General features: G+C 40.0%; 2 protein-coding genes and 1 pseudogene across 2 annotated transcripts in view; 1 reads left to right on the top strand and 2 right to left on the bottom strand.

Annotated features, from left to right (window-relative positions):
* LOC101045674 (uncharacterized) overlaps positions 1 to 18186 on the top strand; it is an 80279-nt gene that overhangs the window by 59912 nt on the left and 2181 nt on the right. The gene's annotated exons all lie outside the window — the stretch shown is intronic.
* Positions 3125 to 18186, bottom strand: part of LOC104650332 (uncharacterized) — a 29083-nt gene continuing 14021 nt past the window's right edge. The window contains exons 2-5 of the mRNA XM_074385648.1: positions 17737 to 17863; positions 17139 to 17234; positions 9653 to 9775; positions 3125 to 6254 (exon numbers count right to left, since the gene is read on the bottom strand). Of these exons, the coding sequence (XP_074241749.1) occupies positions 4696 to 6254; positions 9653 to 9775; positions 17139 to 17234; positions 17737 to 17863 (1905 nt within the window). The 3' untranslated portion in view covers positions 3125 to 4695. The remainder of the gene's footprint in view (positions 6255 to 9652; positions 9776 to 17138; positions 17235 to 17736; positions 17864 to 18186) is intronic.
* Positions 7447 to 7566, bottom strand: LOC120362940 (U4 spliceosomal RNA; annotated as a pseudogene).

Here is an 18186-nt window from a genome sequence, read left to right on the forward strand (position 1 = left end):
AGAGTAATTTATTAAGTAAATTATTTCCATCATTAATTAAGTGAGAGATAATTTTTTAAAATTCTACCAGGCTAGTGATTTTCTCCTACTCCATTTGTGGTAACTGTCATATTACTAGAATCTTTTCATGTATTCTGGGCTAGAGATACAGAGATATTATGTGGTGATCTGGTCACCACATAATTTTAAAATTTTAGCACGTAAGTTGAAGATACTTAACTTTTTCTACAACTGAACTTCATTTTTATTCTGAGCAAATATTTTCCTGGAGTGTCAGAAAACTATTCCATGATTAGGATGTCTCTTTTTTTCTGCTGAATCTAAGTTCTTGAAGGCTTCTACAAGTGTCTAGTGCTAGTGGTGGGTGGTTTTATCTTACTGTCCCATCTGGCAGAGATACATCTTCAGTCATACCCAACTTGTTGAGTTATTGGCCACTGGCACAAGCAAGTTACCTGACAAAGTCCCAATCTCCTGTTTGGAAAGCCCTTGCCCACCCATCACTTCTCTCTGCTACTTTTCTGTACTCTTGGGCACATGGGAATTATTCAGCTGTTTTTGCCCAGATTGAATCATGATACACTCTTACAGTTGATTATGAGCTTGTTTATCCTGCAGGGCCATGCTTCTATTTCTAATCTGCAAATTATCTACATTCTTCTACCTAGGAAAAGACCCACAGATTCTTGGAAGTTCTTGGGGCAGCCACAGTGTAGAGTCCATTTATCAGGATCCAGTATCTAGGTTCCAGTGAATAATACTTTTTCTCTTCTCCCAGTCCAGGGGAATCTTGGGTGTGTTTGCATGATGTAGTATGAGAGGGTTATAGGCTGATTTTTTCACTTGCAGATTTCTTCCAAATCTATTTTTCTTTCCCAAGTTTTGAGTTTCTCATGCCTCAGGTTTTTGAAACTGCAGCAAACAACAATCTAAGTGGCTGAATGACAGGAGCAGAAATAAGAAAGGGCCAAAAGGTGACAGAATATGTGAGTGGAGACCAATGTTAGTTACTTCAAAAACTATCCCACTATTTATCATTAATTCATTTCCCTTACTAACCATATATATTCAGTCATATTCCTATGGATAGAAACACTAGTATTTCTTGGATTCATTCTGTCCATTGGAAGGCAGATTTAGGAAAACCCTCAGTGGTTTCACATTTTCTACAGAATAAACTCTAAAGTTTTCAGGGCAGCATTCAAATTTCTCCAAAATTAGATTCCAAATTAGAATCTTTTTTTCAGCTTTTCCTACATCCTACCCACCTGACACTTTATACTCTTATTTTGAAAAACGTCATTCATGTATTTGTATATTTGCTTATGCTAATTTCTTTACCTATAATTATTTGTTGCCTTTTAAAAGACTACTTAGTATCTACCATGCAAGGCCCAGGCCAAATGCTGCCTCATTCAAGAAGCCTTCTTAGGTTTCTCAGTACAAAAACTGCCTATTTTTTCTTCAAGTTTCCTAGCTTTTTTGTGTGGGTGGGTGGTGAGGGTGGATTCTGTCTTGATTAAAACTATTTATTTTGGCCGGGCGCGGTGGCTCAAGCCTGTAATCTCAGCACTTTGGGAGGCCGAGGCGGGTGGATCACGAGGTCGAGAGATCGAGACCATCCTGGTCAACATGGTGAAACCCCGTCTCTACTAAAAATACAAAAAATTAGCTGGGCATGGTGGCGCATGCCTGTAATCCCAGCTACTCAGGAGGCTGAGGCAGGAGAATTGCCTGAACCCAGGAGGCGGAGGTTGCAGTGAGCCGAGATCGCGCCATTGCACTCCAGCCTGGGTAACAAGAGTGAAACTGCGTCTCAAAAAAAAAAAAAACAACTATTTATTTAAATGTTCAATATCTTACTAGATTTGAACACCTTGAAGGTAATAATTGTGTATCATTCTAACATTTAGCAAGATTTCTATTTTTCTGTTAATTGTACATTGTTCTTTCAAATGCTCTAAAATGGCCAAAATAGCAGTGACTCCTATTTTTAACTTGCCTTTCTTTTTTTTGGCCATAGGCACACATGCTGTGTCCACAATAGGAAGGTGTAGGGCTGTGTGTTTTCGAGTGGTTTCTCTGGAGATTCCACAGAACGTGAAAACCTCCCTTACTGATCTAGCTCTTTAATCTGTGGTAACCTCAATATGTCATACCACATTTTTTGGAAAGAATCTGAAGTACAGGAGCTATTCCTGAAATTTAAATGTATACCTTTTAGTTTCCAAAATCACCAATTTTACTGTCAGTCTTGGTTGCTCATAATCCTGTTGTCTTCAGCAGAGCTGCCAACTCTTGTCAGTTTCTGAAATACTGTTTATGTAGGAGCAATTGATTTTGTAGGGAGATGAAAAGCAGATTGCAAAAGTGGTCTATTGCCAACTTTTAGAATGTATGTGTTCCTTTCAGAACACTTCCATATAACTACTGAATTATTATATTGATTAGCAAAGTGCTTCTCAAATAATTGATTCATAAAACAGCCTATGCTTGAAATACCTAGCAATATATCCTTATTTGCATTTATAAAGATATTATGTTCTTCAAAATACTGGACCTACGGAGGATGAATTGTAACAGTGCTTCAGTGTGACCTTTCGGTTTGGGAACTCATATGTGCTATGTGGAATTTTTGTGGAGAACCATATGTTTAATCTATTTTCTCATTTAAAACAGTTTATAATTTGTTTCAAAACAACGTTTTACATTTGCTGCTTTTTAAAAAATTACTTGTGGGAATGCAAGTAAGGCAAAGTAGCTCTTTTATTTAGTGCTTTTATTCCTAGAAAAGGCAAACAATTATAAATATTTCTACTTAGACCATGTTAAGTGTTGTAGAGAAGAAAACATATTTATTTATTTATTTATTTTTATTTTTTTTATTTTTATTTATTTATTTTTTTTGAGACGGAGTTTCGCTCTTGTTACCCAGGCTGGAGTGCAATGGCGCGATCTCGGCTCACCGCAACCTCCGCCTCCTGGGTTCAGGCAATTCTCCTGCCTCAGCCTCCTGAGTAGCTGGGATTATAGGCACGCGCCACCATGCCCAGCTAATTTTTTGTATTTTTAGTAGAGACGGGGTTTCCCCATGTTGACCAGGTTGGTCTCGATCTCTCGACCTCGTGATCCACCCGCCTCGGCCTCCCAAAGTGCTGGGATTACAGGCTTGAGCCACCGCGCCCGGCCTACATGCTTTTTAATCCTGTTGGATTTCTGTGATTAGGACTTCTATAATTACATTGAATAGGAGTGTTACATTAGTAGGTATTCTTGTCTCATTTTTATTCTAATGAATACATGCAACTATTGCCTTTTTAGTATAATGTTGGCTGAGAATTTTTCATGTCTCTTGTTATTTTGAGGTATGTTTTGCCAATACTTCCTTTGGTGAGAATCTAATTGTGAATGAATACTGAATTCCCTAAGTGCATTTTCTGCATCTATTGTGTTAACTGTTTAAATTTTTGCTTTATCTTTACATGGTTAATTGCAGTTATTGACTTGCATATGATAAAACATCTTCGCATACGTGAAATAAAGCTCATATGACTGTGACAAAACCTTTTAATTTGCTTATGAACTCAGCTTGCTAGTGTTTCACGGAGTTTGTTTCAAGGTTTACCAAAAATATTGGCCTGTAGTTTCCTTTCTTTGTTTTACCTTCCCTAGATTTTAGTATCAAGATAATATTGATTTTTTAAAATGAGTTAAGGTGTAATCCCATATTGAGTATTTGGAGTACATTCAGGAGTAGTAGGAGCTCATCTTTGTATATTTGGTAACATTTGTCTGCGATTTTATATAATTCAGAGCTTTTATGGTTGGTAGGTTTTTTATTACTAATTCAGTTTCATCATTTATTTTATACGTTTTTGTCCAGTGCAAGACTTCTGTTTCTTACTGGTTCAGTTTTGGAAAGTTGTGAGCAACTGTTTCAGTTTTCCTCTAGTACAAAAGGTGTACAATAAGATCTAATACAAAGTACTAGAGCCCTCTTTATGTTTGTGATGGTCACCTTCAAAATAAATACTCTTAATCACTTTAAAGGCTTATGTTTTCTTAGGCATGCACCACCACGCCCGGCTAATTTTGTATTTTTTTTTTTTTTAGTAGAGACAGGGTCTCAAGCTCCTGACCTCAGGGCACCTGGCTGCCTAGGGCTCCCAAAGTGCTGGGATTATAGGTGTGAGCCACCGCACCCGGCTCAAAGACCTTTTGACAGTAATTGCACTTATCATGTTTTTACTAAGTATGAACTCTCTGCTGATGCATAAGATGTGAGCCAATATGGCCAGGCGCGGTGGCTCAAGCCTGTAATCCCAGCACTTTGGGAGGCCGAGGCAGGTGGCTCACGAGGTCAAGAGATCGAGACCATCCTGGTCAACATGGTGAAACCCCATCTCTACTAAAAATACAAAAAATTAGCTGGGCATGGTGGCACCTACCTGTAATCCCAACTACTCAGGAGGCTGAGGCAGGAGAATTGCCTGAACCCTGGAGGTGGAGGTTGCGGTGAGCCGAGATTGCGCCATTGCTCTCCAGCCTGGCTAACAAGAGGGAAAATCCTTATAAAAAAAAAAAAAAACCAACAACTTTGAGATATTCTTCATATTTGTAGGGTTTCCCTCTAGCATGAATTATCTTATGTGTAGTCAGGGTTGAGAAGTGATTAAAAGCTTTATCACATTCTTCCTATTTATAGGATTTCTCTCTGGTATGAATTTTCTTATGTTCCTTAAGGGTTGAGGACTGCTTAAAGCCTTTACCACATTCTTCACATTTGTAGGGTCTCTCTCCAGTGTGAATTCTCCTATGTGTAGTAAGATTTGAGAATAAACTAAAGGCTTTATCACATTCTTCACATTTGTAGGGTTTTTCTCCAGTATGAATTCTGTTATGTCTCGTAAGATGTGAGTACCAATTAAAAGCTTTGCCACATTCTTCACAGTTGTAAGGTTTCTCTCCAGGATGAATTTTCTTATGTTTTGTGAAGTGTGAGGACTGGCTAAAAGCTTTGCCACATTCCTCACATTTGTAGGTTTTCTCTCCAGTATGAATTATCTTATGTTTAGTAAGGGTTGAAAGTACAGTAAAGGCTTTGCCACATTCTTCACATTTGTAGGGTTTCTCTCCAGTATGAATTCTCCTATGTCTACTAAGATATGAGGACAGGGTAAAAGCTTTACCACATTCTTCACATTTGTAGGGTTTCTCTCTGGTATGAATTTTCTTATGTCTACTAAGGTGTGAGTAACAATTAAAAGCTTTGCCACATTCCTCACATTTGTAGGGTCTCTGTCCAGTATGAATTCTCTTATGTGTTGTAAGGGTTGAGCAAACGCTAAAGGCTTTGCCACATTCTTCACATTTGTAGGGTTTCTCTCCAGTATGAATTCTCTTATGTGTAGTAAGGTGTGAGTACCAGTGAAAATCTTTGCCACATTCCTCACATTTGTACGGTCTCTGTCCAATATGAATTTTCTTGTGTGTGGTAAGGGTTGAAAACATACTGAAGGCTCTGCCACATTCTTTACATTTGTAGAGTTTTCCTCCAGCATGAACTCTCTGATGTCTAGTAAGGGTTGAGAATACATTAAAGGCTTTGCCACATTCTTGACAATTGTAGGGTTTCTCTCCACTATGAATTTTCTTATGTTTAGTAAGGTGTGAGGACCATTTAAAATCTCTGCCACATTCTTCACATCTGTATTGTTTCTTTCGAGCATAAATTATCTTATGCCTACTAAGAGTTGAGGACTGGTTAAAAGCTTTTCCACATTCTTTATATTTGTAGGATTTCTCTCCAGTATGAACACTCCTGTGTCTAGTAAGGGTTGAGAACCAGTAAAAGACTTTACCACATTCTTCACATTGGTAAGAATTCTCTCTAATATGAGTTCTTTTATGTTGACTTCGATGTAAAAGCATGCAAAATGATTTGCCACATTTTTTAAATTTGAAAGGTTTCTTTGCAGTATGTCTTGTCTTACATCTACCTGAATTTAACAATTTATGAATGACTTTCCCATATGTATCACATTGAAATATTTTGCTCTCGTTACTTGTCAAACATTGGTTTAGTTCATTATAACCTTCTTTGCGCACAGTAGACTCATTCACACTTTTATAGCCTTTTCTTATCTGTAAATCCTTATGTCCACATTTTACATATTCTCTCAGTATCACTTTTTGAAAAGAATCTTTTATGCCTGGCCTTTGCCCAAGGTCTTGGCCAAAATGAGAACACAGAACTGAAAGAAATAAAAATAACAAATTACTCCACTTGCTAGTGTCAGATAAATATAGATTACAAATATAACCTGTAACATTATACAAACTCTATAAACAAGATGACATAGCAAAATACCAAAGGATCTAATTTTTGTAGACATATATATGTAACAAAAACATATTAACCAAAATACAACCCTGTCTCTACTAAAAAAATACAAAAATTAGCTGGGCATGGTGGCGCGTGCCTGTAGTCCCAGCTACTCAGGAGGCTGAGGCAGTAGAATTGCTTGAATCAGGGAGGCGGAGGTTGCAGTGAGCCGAGATTGTGCCAATGCACTCCAGCCTGGCGCCTGGTGCGAGAGCGAGACTCTGTCTCAAAAAAAACAAAAACGAAAACAAAAAAAATCCAATCAAGAGACATACTTTATTTTTATTTTTTTATTTTATTTTATTTTATTTTTATTTTTTGAGACAGAGTTTTGCTCTTGTTACCCAGGCTGGAGTGCAATGGCGCGATCTCCGCTCACTGCAACCTCTGCCTCCTGGGCTCAGGCAATTCTCCTGCCTCAGCCTCCTAAGTAGCTGGGATTACAGGCACGCGCCACCACGCCCAGCTAGTTTTTTTGTATTTTTAGTAGAGACGGGGTTTCACCACGTTGACCAGGATGGTCTCGATCTTTCAACCTCGTGATCCACACATCTCGGCCTCCCAAAGTGTTGGGATTACAGGCTTGAGCCACCGCGCCCGGCTATTTTATTTTTTTGAGACGGAGTTTCACTCTTGTTACCCAGGCTGGAGTGCAATGGCGTGATGGCTCACCGCAACCTCCGCCTCCCGGGTTCAGGCAATTCTTCTGCATCAGCCTCCTGAGTGGCTGGGATTACAGGCACACTCCAACATGCCCAGCTAATTTTTTGTATTTTTAGTAGAGACGGGGTTTCACCATGTTGACCAGGATGGTCTCGATCTCTCGACCTCGTGATCCACCTGCCTCGGCCTCCCAAAGTGCTGGGATTACAGGCTTGAGCCACCGCGCCTGGCCTTAATTTTTTGTATTTTTAGTAGAGACGGGGTTTCACCACATTGACCAAGATGGTCTCGATCTCTTGACCTCACGATCCACCCACCTCGGCCTCCCAAAGTGCTGGGATTACAGGTGTGAGCCACTGCGCCCGGCCTATTTTTATTATTATTTTTTTAAAATTCAGTCTCCGTAGAGACTGCCAAAAATTGCCAACGCCAACTATATTTCAAGTCATCATGGCGGGGTATTGTGAAAAGTTTTCAATCAGCAATAATTGCGTCTCGGCAACCTCTGGCTCCTGGGTTCAGGCAATTCTCCTGCCTCAGCCTCCTTAGTAGCTGGGATTACAGGCACGCGCCACCATGCCCAGCTAATTTTTTGTATTTCTAGTAGAGACGGGGTTTCACCATGTTGACCAGGATGGTCTCGATCTCTTGACCTTGTGATCCACCCGCCTCAGCCTCCCAAAGTGCTGGGATTACAGGCTTCAGCCACTGTGCCCGGCAAGCTTATTTTTATTTTTACAGAGACGGGGTTTCACAATGTTGGTCAGGCTACTCTCAAACTCCCGACCTCAGGTGATCTGCCTGCCTTAGCTTCCTAAAGTGCTGGGATTACAGGCATGAGCCACCGTGCCTGGCTTAAGAGACATACTTTTTTTTTGTTTTGTTTTGAGACGAAGTCTCACTGTCACCCAGGCTGCAATCCCAGCTCACTGCAACATCCGTTTCCTGGGACGTTGCCCTCAGTCTCACGAATAGGTAGGACTACAGGTGTGCATCACCGTACTCAGCTAATTTCTGTATTTTTTTTTTTTTAAAGAGATGGGGGTTTCACCATGTTAGTCAGGCTGGCCTTGAACTCCTGACCTTGTGATCTGCCCGCCTCGGCCTCCCAAAGTGCTGGGATTTACAGGTGTAAGCTACCGCTCCCAGCCCTGAAGAGAAACAATTTCAATAAAGTAATGTATTTAAAATTGTTAAAAAACAAGATTTAATTTGCCTTTCTACAAGGGTCAGCTGACACCTAGCAATTAAAAAAAAAAAGGTGGCAAGATGGATTCAGACATTTAGATTTGCTTGCAATATTGCATGCAAATATTAACCAAATGAGGCAGAAGAGGTCAAAATAGCATTACAGAAGCTACATCTTAAGTCAAAAACAGTCATATTTTATATAAAGTACTTTAAATCAAAACTGCAGAGACAAAGAACATTAAACAATAATAGATTTATTTACTGGGAACCTATCACAAATTTGTGTGTGTGTGTGTGTATGTATGTATGTACGTGTATGTCACACTAAGGTTTGAAATCTGTAAAGCAAATATTGGCAGATTGAAAGAAATATCTAGAAAAAAATACAGTAGGACATTCTAATATCCCACTTTCTACAATAAAAGTAAAACAAGACAATATTAATAAGTGAAGAGAGGAACTGAAGGCAGTATAATACAATTGTTTCTAACAGAGAAATAGAGAAGACTCCTCAACAATATCAGGAAACACATTCTTCTCAAGAGCTTGTACAACATTCTCTTTGATAGACCACCCGTTAGGCCAAAAAAGGAGTCTTAAAATTTTGATGAAATTGGCATTTTATGGATTATATTCTATGACCAAAATGGAATAGAAGTGTAAAATAGAAAAAAAGGTCGGACGCAGCGGATCATGCCTGCGGATCTAGCACTTTGGGAGGCTCAGGCAGGCTGATCACCTGAGGTCGGAAGTTCAAGAACAGCCTGACCAACATGGAGAAACTGCACCTCTACTAAATATACACAATTAGCCAGGCATGATGGTGCATGCCTGTAGCCCCAGCTACTTCAGAGGCTGAGTCAGGAGAATTGCTTGAACCTGAGAGGTGGAGGTTGCAGTGAGCCGAAATCTTTCCATTGCCCTCCAGCCTGGGTAACAAGAGCGAAACCTTGTCCCCCGACACCAAAATGAATAAATAAATTAATAAAAAATGTACCAATACAAATTAAACAACACACTCATCAGCATGCCGCTGTTCAAAGGTTGAAATAGTTTGGAGGTGTTCATACTGCTCAATGTAATCTACAGATTTAATGCAAAGTTTTTCAAAACTTCTCATCCCATTTTTGAGGAAATACAAATAGTAACCTCAAAAGTATATGGTATCTCAAGAGACAAGGAAGTACCCAACAGTCTTCAAAAGAAGAAACAATGTTAAAGGCATTACAGTTTCTGATTTCAAAACACATTACAGGCCAAGGATAGTGGCGCATGCCTGTAATCCCAGCATTTTGGGAGGCTAAGATGGGCAGATCACCTGAGGTCAGAAGTTCAAGACCAGCCTGGCTAACATGTTGAAACCCCATCTTTACTAAAAATTCAAAAAAGTTAGTTGGGTGTAGTGGTGAGTACCTGTAATCACAGCTACCTGGGAGGATGAGGCACGAAAATTGCTTGAACCCAGTAGACGGAGGTTGCATTGAGCTGAGATGGTACCACGGCACTCCAGCCTGCGCAACACAGCGAGACTCCCATCTCAAAAAAAAAAAACAAACAACAACAACAAAAAAAACCATATTACAAAGTTACAGAGTTAAAACAACTTCAGGAGGCCTGGCGCGATGGCTCACGCCCCTAATCCCAACCTTTTGGGAAGCCAAACCAGGCAGATCAGCTGAGGTCAGGAGTTTGAGACCAGCCTTGCCAACACAGTGAAACTCCATCTCTACTAAAAATACAAACAAATTAACCGGGTATGGTGGCGTGTGCCTGCAATCCCAGCTACTAGGGAGGCTGAAAGAGAATCGCTTGAACCCGGGAGGGGGAGGCTGCAGTGAGCCAAGATGGAGCCACTGAGCTCCACCTCTGGGCAAGAGAGCAGGACTGTGTCTCAAAAAAAAATAAAATAAAATAAAGGTGGAAATTTTAGGGCTGGCGTGGTGGCTCATGCCTGTAATCCAAGCACTTTGGAGGCTAAGGTGGGCTGATCACCTGAGGTCGGGAGTTAAAGACCAGCCTGACCAACATGGTGAAACCCTGTCTTTAAAACAAAAAAAAACAATTTTGGGGTAAAGCACAATGGCTTAAGCCTGTAATTCCAGCACTTTCGCAGCTGAAGTGAAGGATCACCCTGAGGTCAGGAGTTTGAAACCAGACTGGTCAACATGGCGAAACCCAATCTCTACTAAATATACAAAAATTAGCAGGGCATGATGCCAGGCACCTGTAATCCCAGCTACTCAGGAGGCTGAGGAAGGAGAATCACTTGAACCTGTAAGTTGGAGGTTGCAGTTATCTGCGATCATGCCATTCCACTCCAGCCTGGGGGACAAGAATAAAACGCCATCTCAAAAAAAAGAAAAAGAAAAAAATAGACATTAAAAAAAATTGGTATGAGTATAATCATTATAAAGTGAACTGATAAAAAAGGCAGCACAAGCCGGGCGCGGTGGCTCAAGCCTGTAATCCCAGCACTTTGGGAGGCTGAGGCGGGTGGATCACGAGGTCGAGAGATCGAGACCATCCTGGTCAACATGGTGAAACCCCGTCTCTACTAAAAGTGCAAAAAATTAGCTGGGCATGGTGGCACGTGCCTGTAATCCCAGCTACTCAGGAGGCTGAGGCAGGAGAATTGCCTGAGCCCAGGAGGCGGAGGTTGCGGTGAGCCGAGATCGCGCCATTGCACTCCAGCCTGGGTAACAAGAGCGAAACTCCGTCTCAAAAAAAAAAAAAAAAAAAAAAAGGCAGCACATATATAAACTTTCACATTTGCAGCATTATTACTGAAAGCCAATAGTTGAAGCAATTCAAATTTCTGTCAAATTATTCAGTAGATATAATTTGAAATATAAAAATATTGTATTATCACATGGAATTTTATAAGCAGGAAATATTCTAACAACTATCAAGATACATTTGACATTATGCAAAATGAAATGAGTGAGCCACAAATATATGGCCTGAAATATATAAAGCAGTTACACTCCTAGAAAAAGAAAGAGAGTGGTCTCGGGAAAATTTCAGAAAATTAGAAAAATTGGTTGTTGTTTAATGTGTATTGAGATTTAGCTTTGCAAGACCAAAACATTCTAGAGATATGTTGCATAGCATTGTCAATACAATATGACTAAACAGAATATTTAAAAATATTTGGTAATAAATTTTGCTATTGGTTTTTTACAAGTAAAAACAATACCTAAAAATATACAGAGTTACAATAATTTAATATTATTTTCAAATCCCAAAGTGTTTCTTCCATACAAAATAATATAGATTCACAATAGACACTGAAATTAGGAGAATTTTGGGGCCCGCTCACCTAGAAAAGATTGAATAAACCATTTACGACAAACCTGCACAACAAATATACAAGTTATGTTAAAAAACAGGAATCATATTTATAGAGGGAAAGAAACACAGAGGTAATGATATTGGCAGTAGACATATAGCTGATTCATAGTTGATTTTGTTCAACACTGTCTTATACTGTACAGAGTTAAAACACTGTCATACATAATTATAAACCAAAACAACAAAACTGAGTTAACTGCTGAGGTGGCATACCCTGAAGTACATAACACAAAAATATTATACTGCAAAACAAAAATAAAATACAGAATGTTAAAACTTATTGGAAACCATCAAGTAGATCAATATATTCATGAAAAAAATCTTAGAAGCAGAATACAGAGAAAAAGTAATACACAGGTAAATTTAAGACAAAAGAGACTGAGAACTTCCCAGTTTGATGTAATTTAAAAAATCCTAACCAATAATACTTAATTCTAAATTATTTTACTTCAAAAACAAGATAAAACTAAGGGTTTTCCAGACTAGAAGCTCAGGATATTTATTACAACTAGTACAGTCTTATTTTAAATAACATTAGTTGGTGCCTACACACCATGCCTCATGCCTGTAATTCTACAGTATTAGGAAGCCGAGATAGTTGGATCACTTGAGACAAAGAGTTCAAGAACAGCCTGAGAAACAGAGACTCTGCATATAAACAGAGAAATGCTCAAACAGTCGATTAAGTTGATGCTGGACAACATCATAAAACCATATATGAATATAAAGCTCTCTATTAAATATAAATATACAGACATATATAGAATGTTTTACTATCCTCATAAAACCCTTAAAATTCTTCTATAGATATAAAAAACAACATATAAATCTGCATAAATCTCTTAATAGGTACATAATTTCTAATATCTATAACAAACTGGAAAATATAGCAGTATAGGTTTTGTATTTAATTGAAGTTATTATGAAATTAAAATATATTGTTTTAACTTTAAGATGTTTTATGAGCCAGGCGCGGTGGCTCAAGCCTGTAATCCCAGCACTTTGGGAGGCTGAGGCGGGTGGATCATGAGGTTGAGAGATCGAGACCATCCCGGTCAACATGGTGAAACCCCGTCTCTACTAAAAATACAAAAAATTAGCTGGGCATGGTGGTGCGTGCCTGTAATCCCAGCTACTCAGGAGGCTGAGGCAGGAGAATTGCCTGAACCCAGGAGGCAGAGGTTGCGGTGAGCCGAGATCGTGCCATTGCACTCCAGCCTGGGTAACGAGCGAAACTCCGTCTCAAAAAAAAATAAAAATAAATAAAGTAAAACAACAAATGAGAAAAAATATGTCTGCAGGAAACACATGAAACAGTTAACAATGAGGTGGTTTCTGCAGATCAGCAGACTTGGTCTTTCCCCCGCTGGTTCTGAGCAACGGAGCAGTACAGATATATGGAATTGCCCCCTGTGCAGCATTCACACTCCACCAACGGGCAGCCAGAGAGCGTTTGTTAACTGGTTCCCAAATCTTGTGCATCCCGACTTCATGAGACCACCCCACCCAACAGGCACTGTTAGACAATTTATAAAACAGAGGTTCCCACTGTCATCAGGTGGTGCCCCTCTGGGATTAAAATCTCAGAGAAAGGGGCAAGGAGTCATCTCTGCTGTTCTGCAGCCTCTACTGGTGACACCTCCAGGTGTGAGAGAAACCCGGGCAGAGTCGTCTCAAGTAGATTCCCAGCAAATCACAGCAGCCCGACTGAAAAAAAAAAAAAAAAGCCTGGCAAGGCGCGGTGGCACGTTGCCTGTAGTCTCAGCTACTCGCTTGAGCCCAGCAGTTCTGGGCTGTAGTGTGCTATGACCATCCAGTGTCCCCACTAAGTTCGACATCAATATGGTGACTTCCCGGGAGCGAGGGTCCACCGGGTTGACTAAGGAGGGGTAAACCAGCACAGGTCGGAAACAGAGCAGGTCAAAACTCCCGTGCTCATCGGGTAGTGGGACTGCGCCTGTGAATAGCCACTGCACTCCAGCCTGGGCAACATAGGAAGACCCCCATCTCTTAAAAAAAAGTCTGTCTCGCCTGTAATCCCAGCACTTTAGGAGACCAAGGCAGACAGATCGCCTGCGGTCAGGAGTTCAAGACCAGCCTGCCCAACGTAGTGAACCCATGTCTCTACTAAAAATACCAAAAATTACCCAGATGTAGTGGCAGGCACCTGTGATCCCAGCTACTCAGGAGGCTGAGACAGAAGAATCGCTTGAACTCAGGAGGCAGAGGTTGCAGTGGGCAGAGATTGTGCCTGGCGGACACAGGGAGACACAATTTCAAAAATAAGTATTTTTTTTTTTTTTGGATGAAGTCTTGCCCTGTCGCTCAGACTGAAGTGCAATGGAGTGATCTCAGGTCATCACAATCTCTGCTTCCTGGGTTCAAGCTATTGTCCTGCCTCAGCCTCTTGAGCAGATGGGATTACAGGTACATGCCACCACACCTGGCTAAGTTGTTTTTTTTTTTTTTAAGACGGAGTTTCCCTCTTGTTACCCAGGCTGGAGTGCAATGGCGCGATCTCGGCTCACTGCAACCTCCGCCTCCTGGGTTCAGGCAATTCTCCTGCCTCAGCCTCCTGAGTAGCTCGGATTACAGGCATGTGCCACCATGCCCAGCTACTTTTTTGTGTTTTGAGTAGAGACGGGGTTCCACCATATTGACCAGGATGGTCTCAATCTCTTGACCTCGTGATCCACCCGCCTCTGCCTCCCAAAGTGCTGGGATTACAGGCTTGAGCCACTGTGCCTGGCCTGCCCCGACTCTGTCTCAAAAAAAAAAAAAAAAAAAAAAAGAAATTAGTCTGGGCAACATAGAAAAACTCTGAGAAAAGAAAGAAAGGGAGACCAAGGCAGGGCCTCTTGGTGGGTGGCCCATGTCGAAGCGGGGCAGTGTACTTCTACAGTGACCTGTAGAAGCCTCTGGTATCCAGTGAAAGCCATATTCATTTACATTCTAATATAAGGGCCATTTTACATGGACCTAACTGAAGAAACCTATCCTAGTGTCTGCTCCATAGATAAAAGTCATTAGGATATTTAATCTGTCAAAAAAAAATTTTTTTTGAAAATTAAAACTATGTAAGCCCCTTGTAATAAGCCCCTGTATCCCCAATAAGGCTGGGCACAGTAGAAGCTTACGCTTATAATCCCAGCATTTTGAAAGGCCAAGGATCACAAGGTCAGAAGTTTGAGAACAGCCTGACCAACATGGTAAAACCCCATCTCTACTAAAAATACAAAAATTAGCTGGAAATGGTGGCACATGCCTGCAATCCCAGCTACTCAGGAGGCTGATAATCACTTGAACCTGGGACGAGGAGGTTGCAGTGAGCCGAGATCATGCCATTGCACTCCAGCCGGGGCAACAGATTGAGACTCTATCCTCACCCCTGAAAAAAAAGGCCAACTAAATGTGGACCCTAGTGCAGACCCAGAAGCCTTATGACTAAGTTACAACCACACCCCACTACAAACCCAGAGGGCAATTCAGAACCCTGGGAAGCCAACAAGAGAAGATTTTTTTTTTTTTTTTTTTTGAGATGGAGTTTCGCTCTTGTTACCCAGGCTGGAGTGCAATGGCACGATCTCGGCTCACCGCAACCTCCGCCTCCTGGGCTCAGGCAATTCTCCTGCCTCAGCCTCCTGAGTAGCTGGGATTACAGGCATGCGCCACCATGCCCAGCTAGTTTTTTGTATTTTTAGTAGAGACGGGGTTTCACCATGTTGACCAGGATGGTCTCGATCTCTTGACCTCGTGATCCACCCGCCTCGGCCTCCCAAAGTGCTGGGATTACAAAGAGAAGATTTTTTTATTTCCCCAAATCAGTTTTTGAAAACTTGAGTAGTTGTTTGCTGTTTTAAATTCACAGACACCAATATAAAACTATACTGTGCCCATTGTCAATGTTTCTGTTTTAACATTAACACTGGAAATATATTGCAGAATAATGAATAAAAAATATTTTTGGGGGGTGGGGGGGTGCCAAAATAAAAATTAAAAAAAAAATTTTTTTAAAAGCCATTGAAAGTGAAGACAAATAAGTAAAATGTTGCTGTTTCTAGAACAGTCTTATACATAAAAGACCAGACAGTACATTGAAATTTGGTTAAACTAATAAATACACTCAGTATTTACTATATTAACAAAATATATTATCTATATGAACAAAATATAAAATTACCACAAAAGTATGTTATTGCCTTATACACTTTAAACAAGCTATCAAATATAAAGTTTTTTCTTTTTTTTTGAGACAGAGTCTTGCTCTGTGACTCAGGCTAGAATACAACGGTGCGATCTAGGCTCACGGGAAACTCTGTCTCCCAGGTTCAAGCAATTCTCCTGCTTCAGACTGTGGAGTAGCTGGGATTACAGATGCAGGCCACCATACCTGGCTAAATTTTTATATTTTCAGTAGAGACCATATAGGCCAGACTGGTCTTGAACTCCTGAACTGAAGTGATCTGCAGGTAGATCTTTTGACCTCCAAAAGTGCTGAAATTACAGGCCTGAGCCACCATGCCAGGTAAGAGAACAATCCTTTTAAAAATATAATTAAATAATGAATTTCTAATAATTTAACCAGAGGCAAAAAAATGTTTACAATGAAATATATAAATCAATAAAAGAGGCTGGGTGTGGTGGCTCACCCCTGTAATCAAAATTTACAAGAAACTACAATAAACCTCAAATAGCCAAAGCAATCCTGAGGAAAAAGAACAAAGCCCAGGGATATCATATTTTACAATTTCAAACTATATTTCAAGAATATAGTAATAAAAACAGGATGGAATGTGCAGAAAATTAACATAAAAACCAAAAGAGGCCAGGCATGGTGGCTCATGACTGTAATCCCAGCAATTTGAGAAGTCAAGGTGGATGGATCATCTGAGGTCAGGAGTTCGAGACCGACCAACATGGAGAAAGCCTATCTCTACTAAAAATACAACATTAGCCGGGCGTTGGGGCACATGCCTGTAATCCCAGCTACCTGGAAGTCTGAGGCAGAAGAATCATTTGAACTCAGGAGGCAGAGGTTGCAGTGAGCTAAGATCACACCACTGCACTCCAGCCTGGGTGACAGAGCGAGACTCTCTCCAAAAAAACAAAACAAAACAGAACAACAACAACAACAAAATAGAACAGAGACCACTACTCATACATTTTAGATATGATGCAAAAAGAGAACTAAAAAAAATAGTTTAACATAAAGTTTCTCAAAATAATGCAGGTATCTGTGTGTCCCCCAAAACAATGAAAAAGCAGTCAGATTATGCAGTCTCATAAATTATGAAGAGGACTCTGGCTCTCACTGTAAACTTGAAGGAAGATCAATGAAGGGAAAGTAGAATCCTTAGAGAATTTAAAAGCCGAAGAGAGAAGATGGGCCTATGTAAGAACAACAAAACAAGCGTTTAAACACCTCAGGCTTCCCAGACACTATTTGCTTTGAAACAAAGCTTCCTAAAACACATTGTAGGGACTTGGTTTTTTTTTCTAGTCCTCCAACCTTTCAACTATATCAACTGTTTTATTCACTCTCACCTACCTGGGGGTGTGGCTACCATACTGTGTCTCTTCATATTCCAGGGATCTTTTCCTTGCTCCAGACAGGTGATCCAATCTGGCGTAGAGACAGCAATACCTGGTTTTTTAAAAATAAATAACATGAAATCTCGCTCATATTCTCTAATTACCAACCTAGTACTGTGCTTAGTAAAGAGGACGTCATAGAATATTCTAAAAAATTAATCCCAAAATACTATTTAATGACAGAAAGTTCTTAACATTTAGAAAATATTTTAAATTTGTAGGTCCTTAATTTCACTATCCTGTACTCATGAGTCAAAAATTAGTGGTGGCAAATCGATTTTAACATGGGGTAACAATACTTTATACGACTAAATTTCTGAAATTACCACTACTCTAGAGTGAAGGATACAGACCAACGTAGGAATGTAAAGTTCAGGCCAAAATAAAACATCTTGAATAAAGTTTTTTCTACATGAACAGTTCCTCAAGATTTCTTGAAAACAGGGATCAGAAACTCATTATGCAAAGCATAAATTACCAAAAATTATTCTATAAAAATAGAGAAATGAAACCCTTAGGATATGTAAAGAATTGTGTATTAAAGTTATTCTCACCCAAGAAAACCAGGTTCCTGTAGTTCTCTAACATCACTTTTCTATACAAATCTTGCTGAGCAGTGTCCAGGCACTGCCACTCCTCCAGAGAGAATTCGATGGCCACATCCCTAAATGTCAAGGGCCCCTGAAACACACACACACACACATATATTTACAAATGTCTTGGGGTGGAATTTATCATTTAAGGTTAAACAAGAATAAAGAAAACTGGTTCTGACTTGTAGGAATGACTGAAATTATTCAATAATTTTCAACACAGAAATATTCTCATGTATTCTCTAACTCTCAGAGAATTGTATAAGATCCACAAAACCAGTGTATATGATACTTCTGAGTGCTACATTTGCATCACAAAGAATAAATACTGTATATTTTCCAGACAAAAAAATGTGGAGTTAGAAGGCACCTCTCAAGTTTCAATGTGTACAATAAACTGGAGATCTTGGG

Source organism: Saimiri boliviensis, chromosome 14 (genome assembly GCF_048565385.1).
Source record: "Saimiri boliviensis isolate mSaiBol1 chromosome 14, mSaiBol1.pri, whole genome shotgun sequence".
Classification (NCBI taxonomy): domain Eukaryota; kingdom Metazoa; phylum Chordata; class Mammalia; order Primates; family Cebidae; genus Saimiri; species Saimiri boliviensis.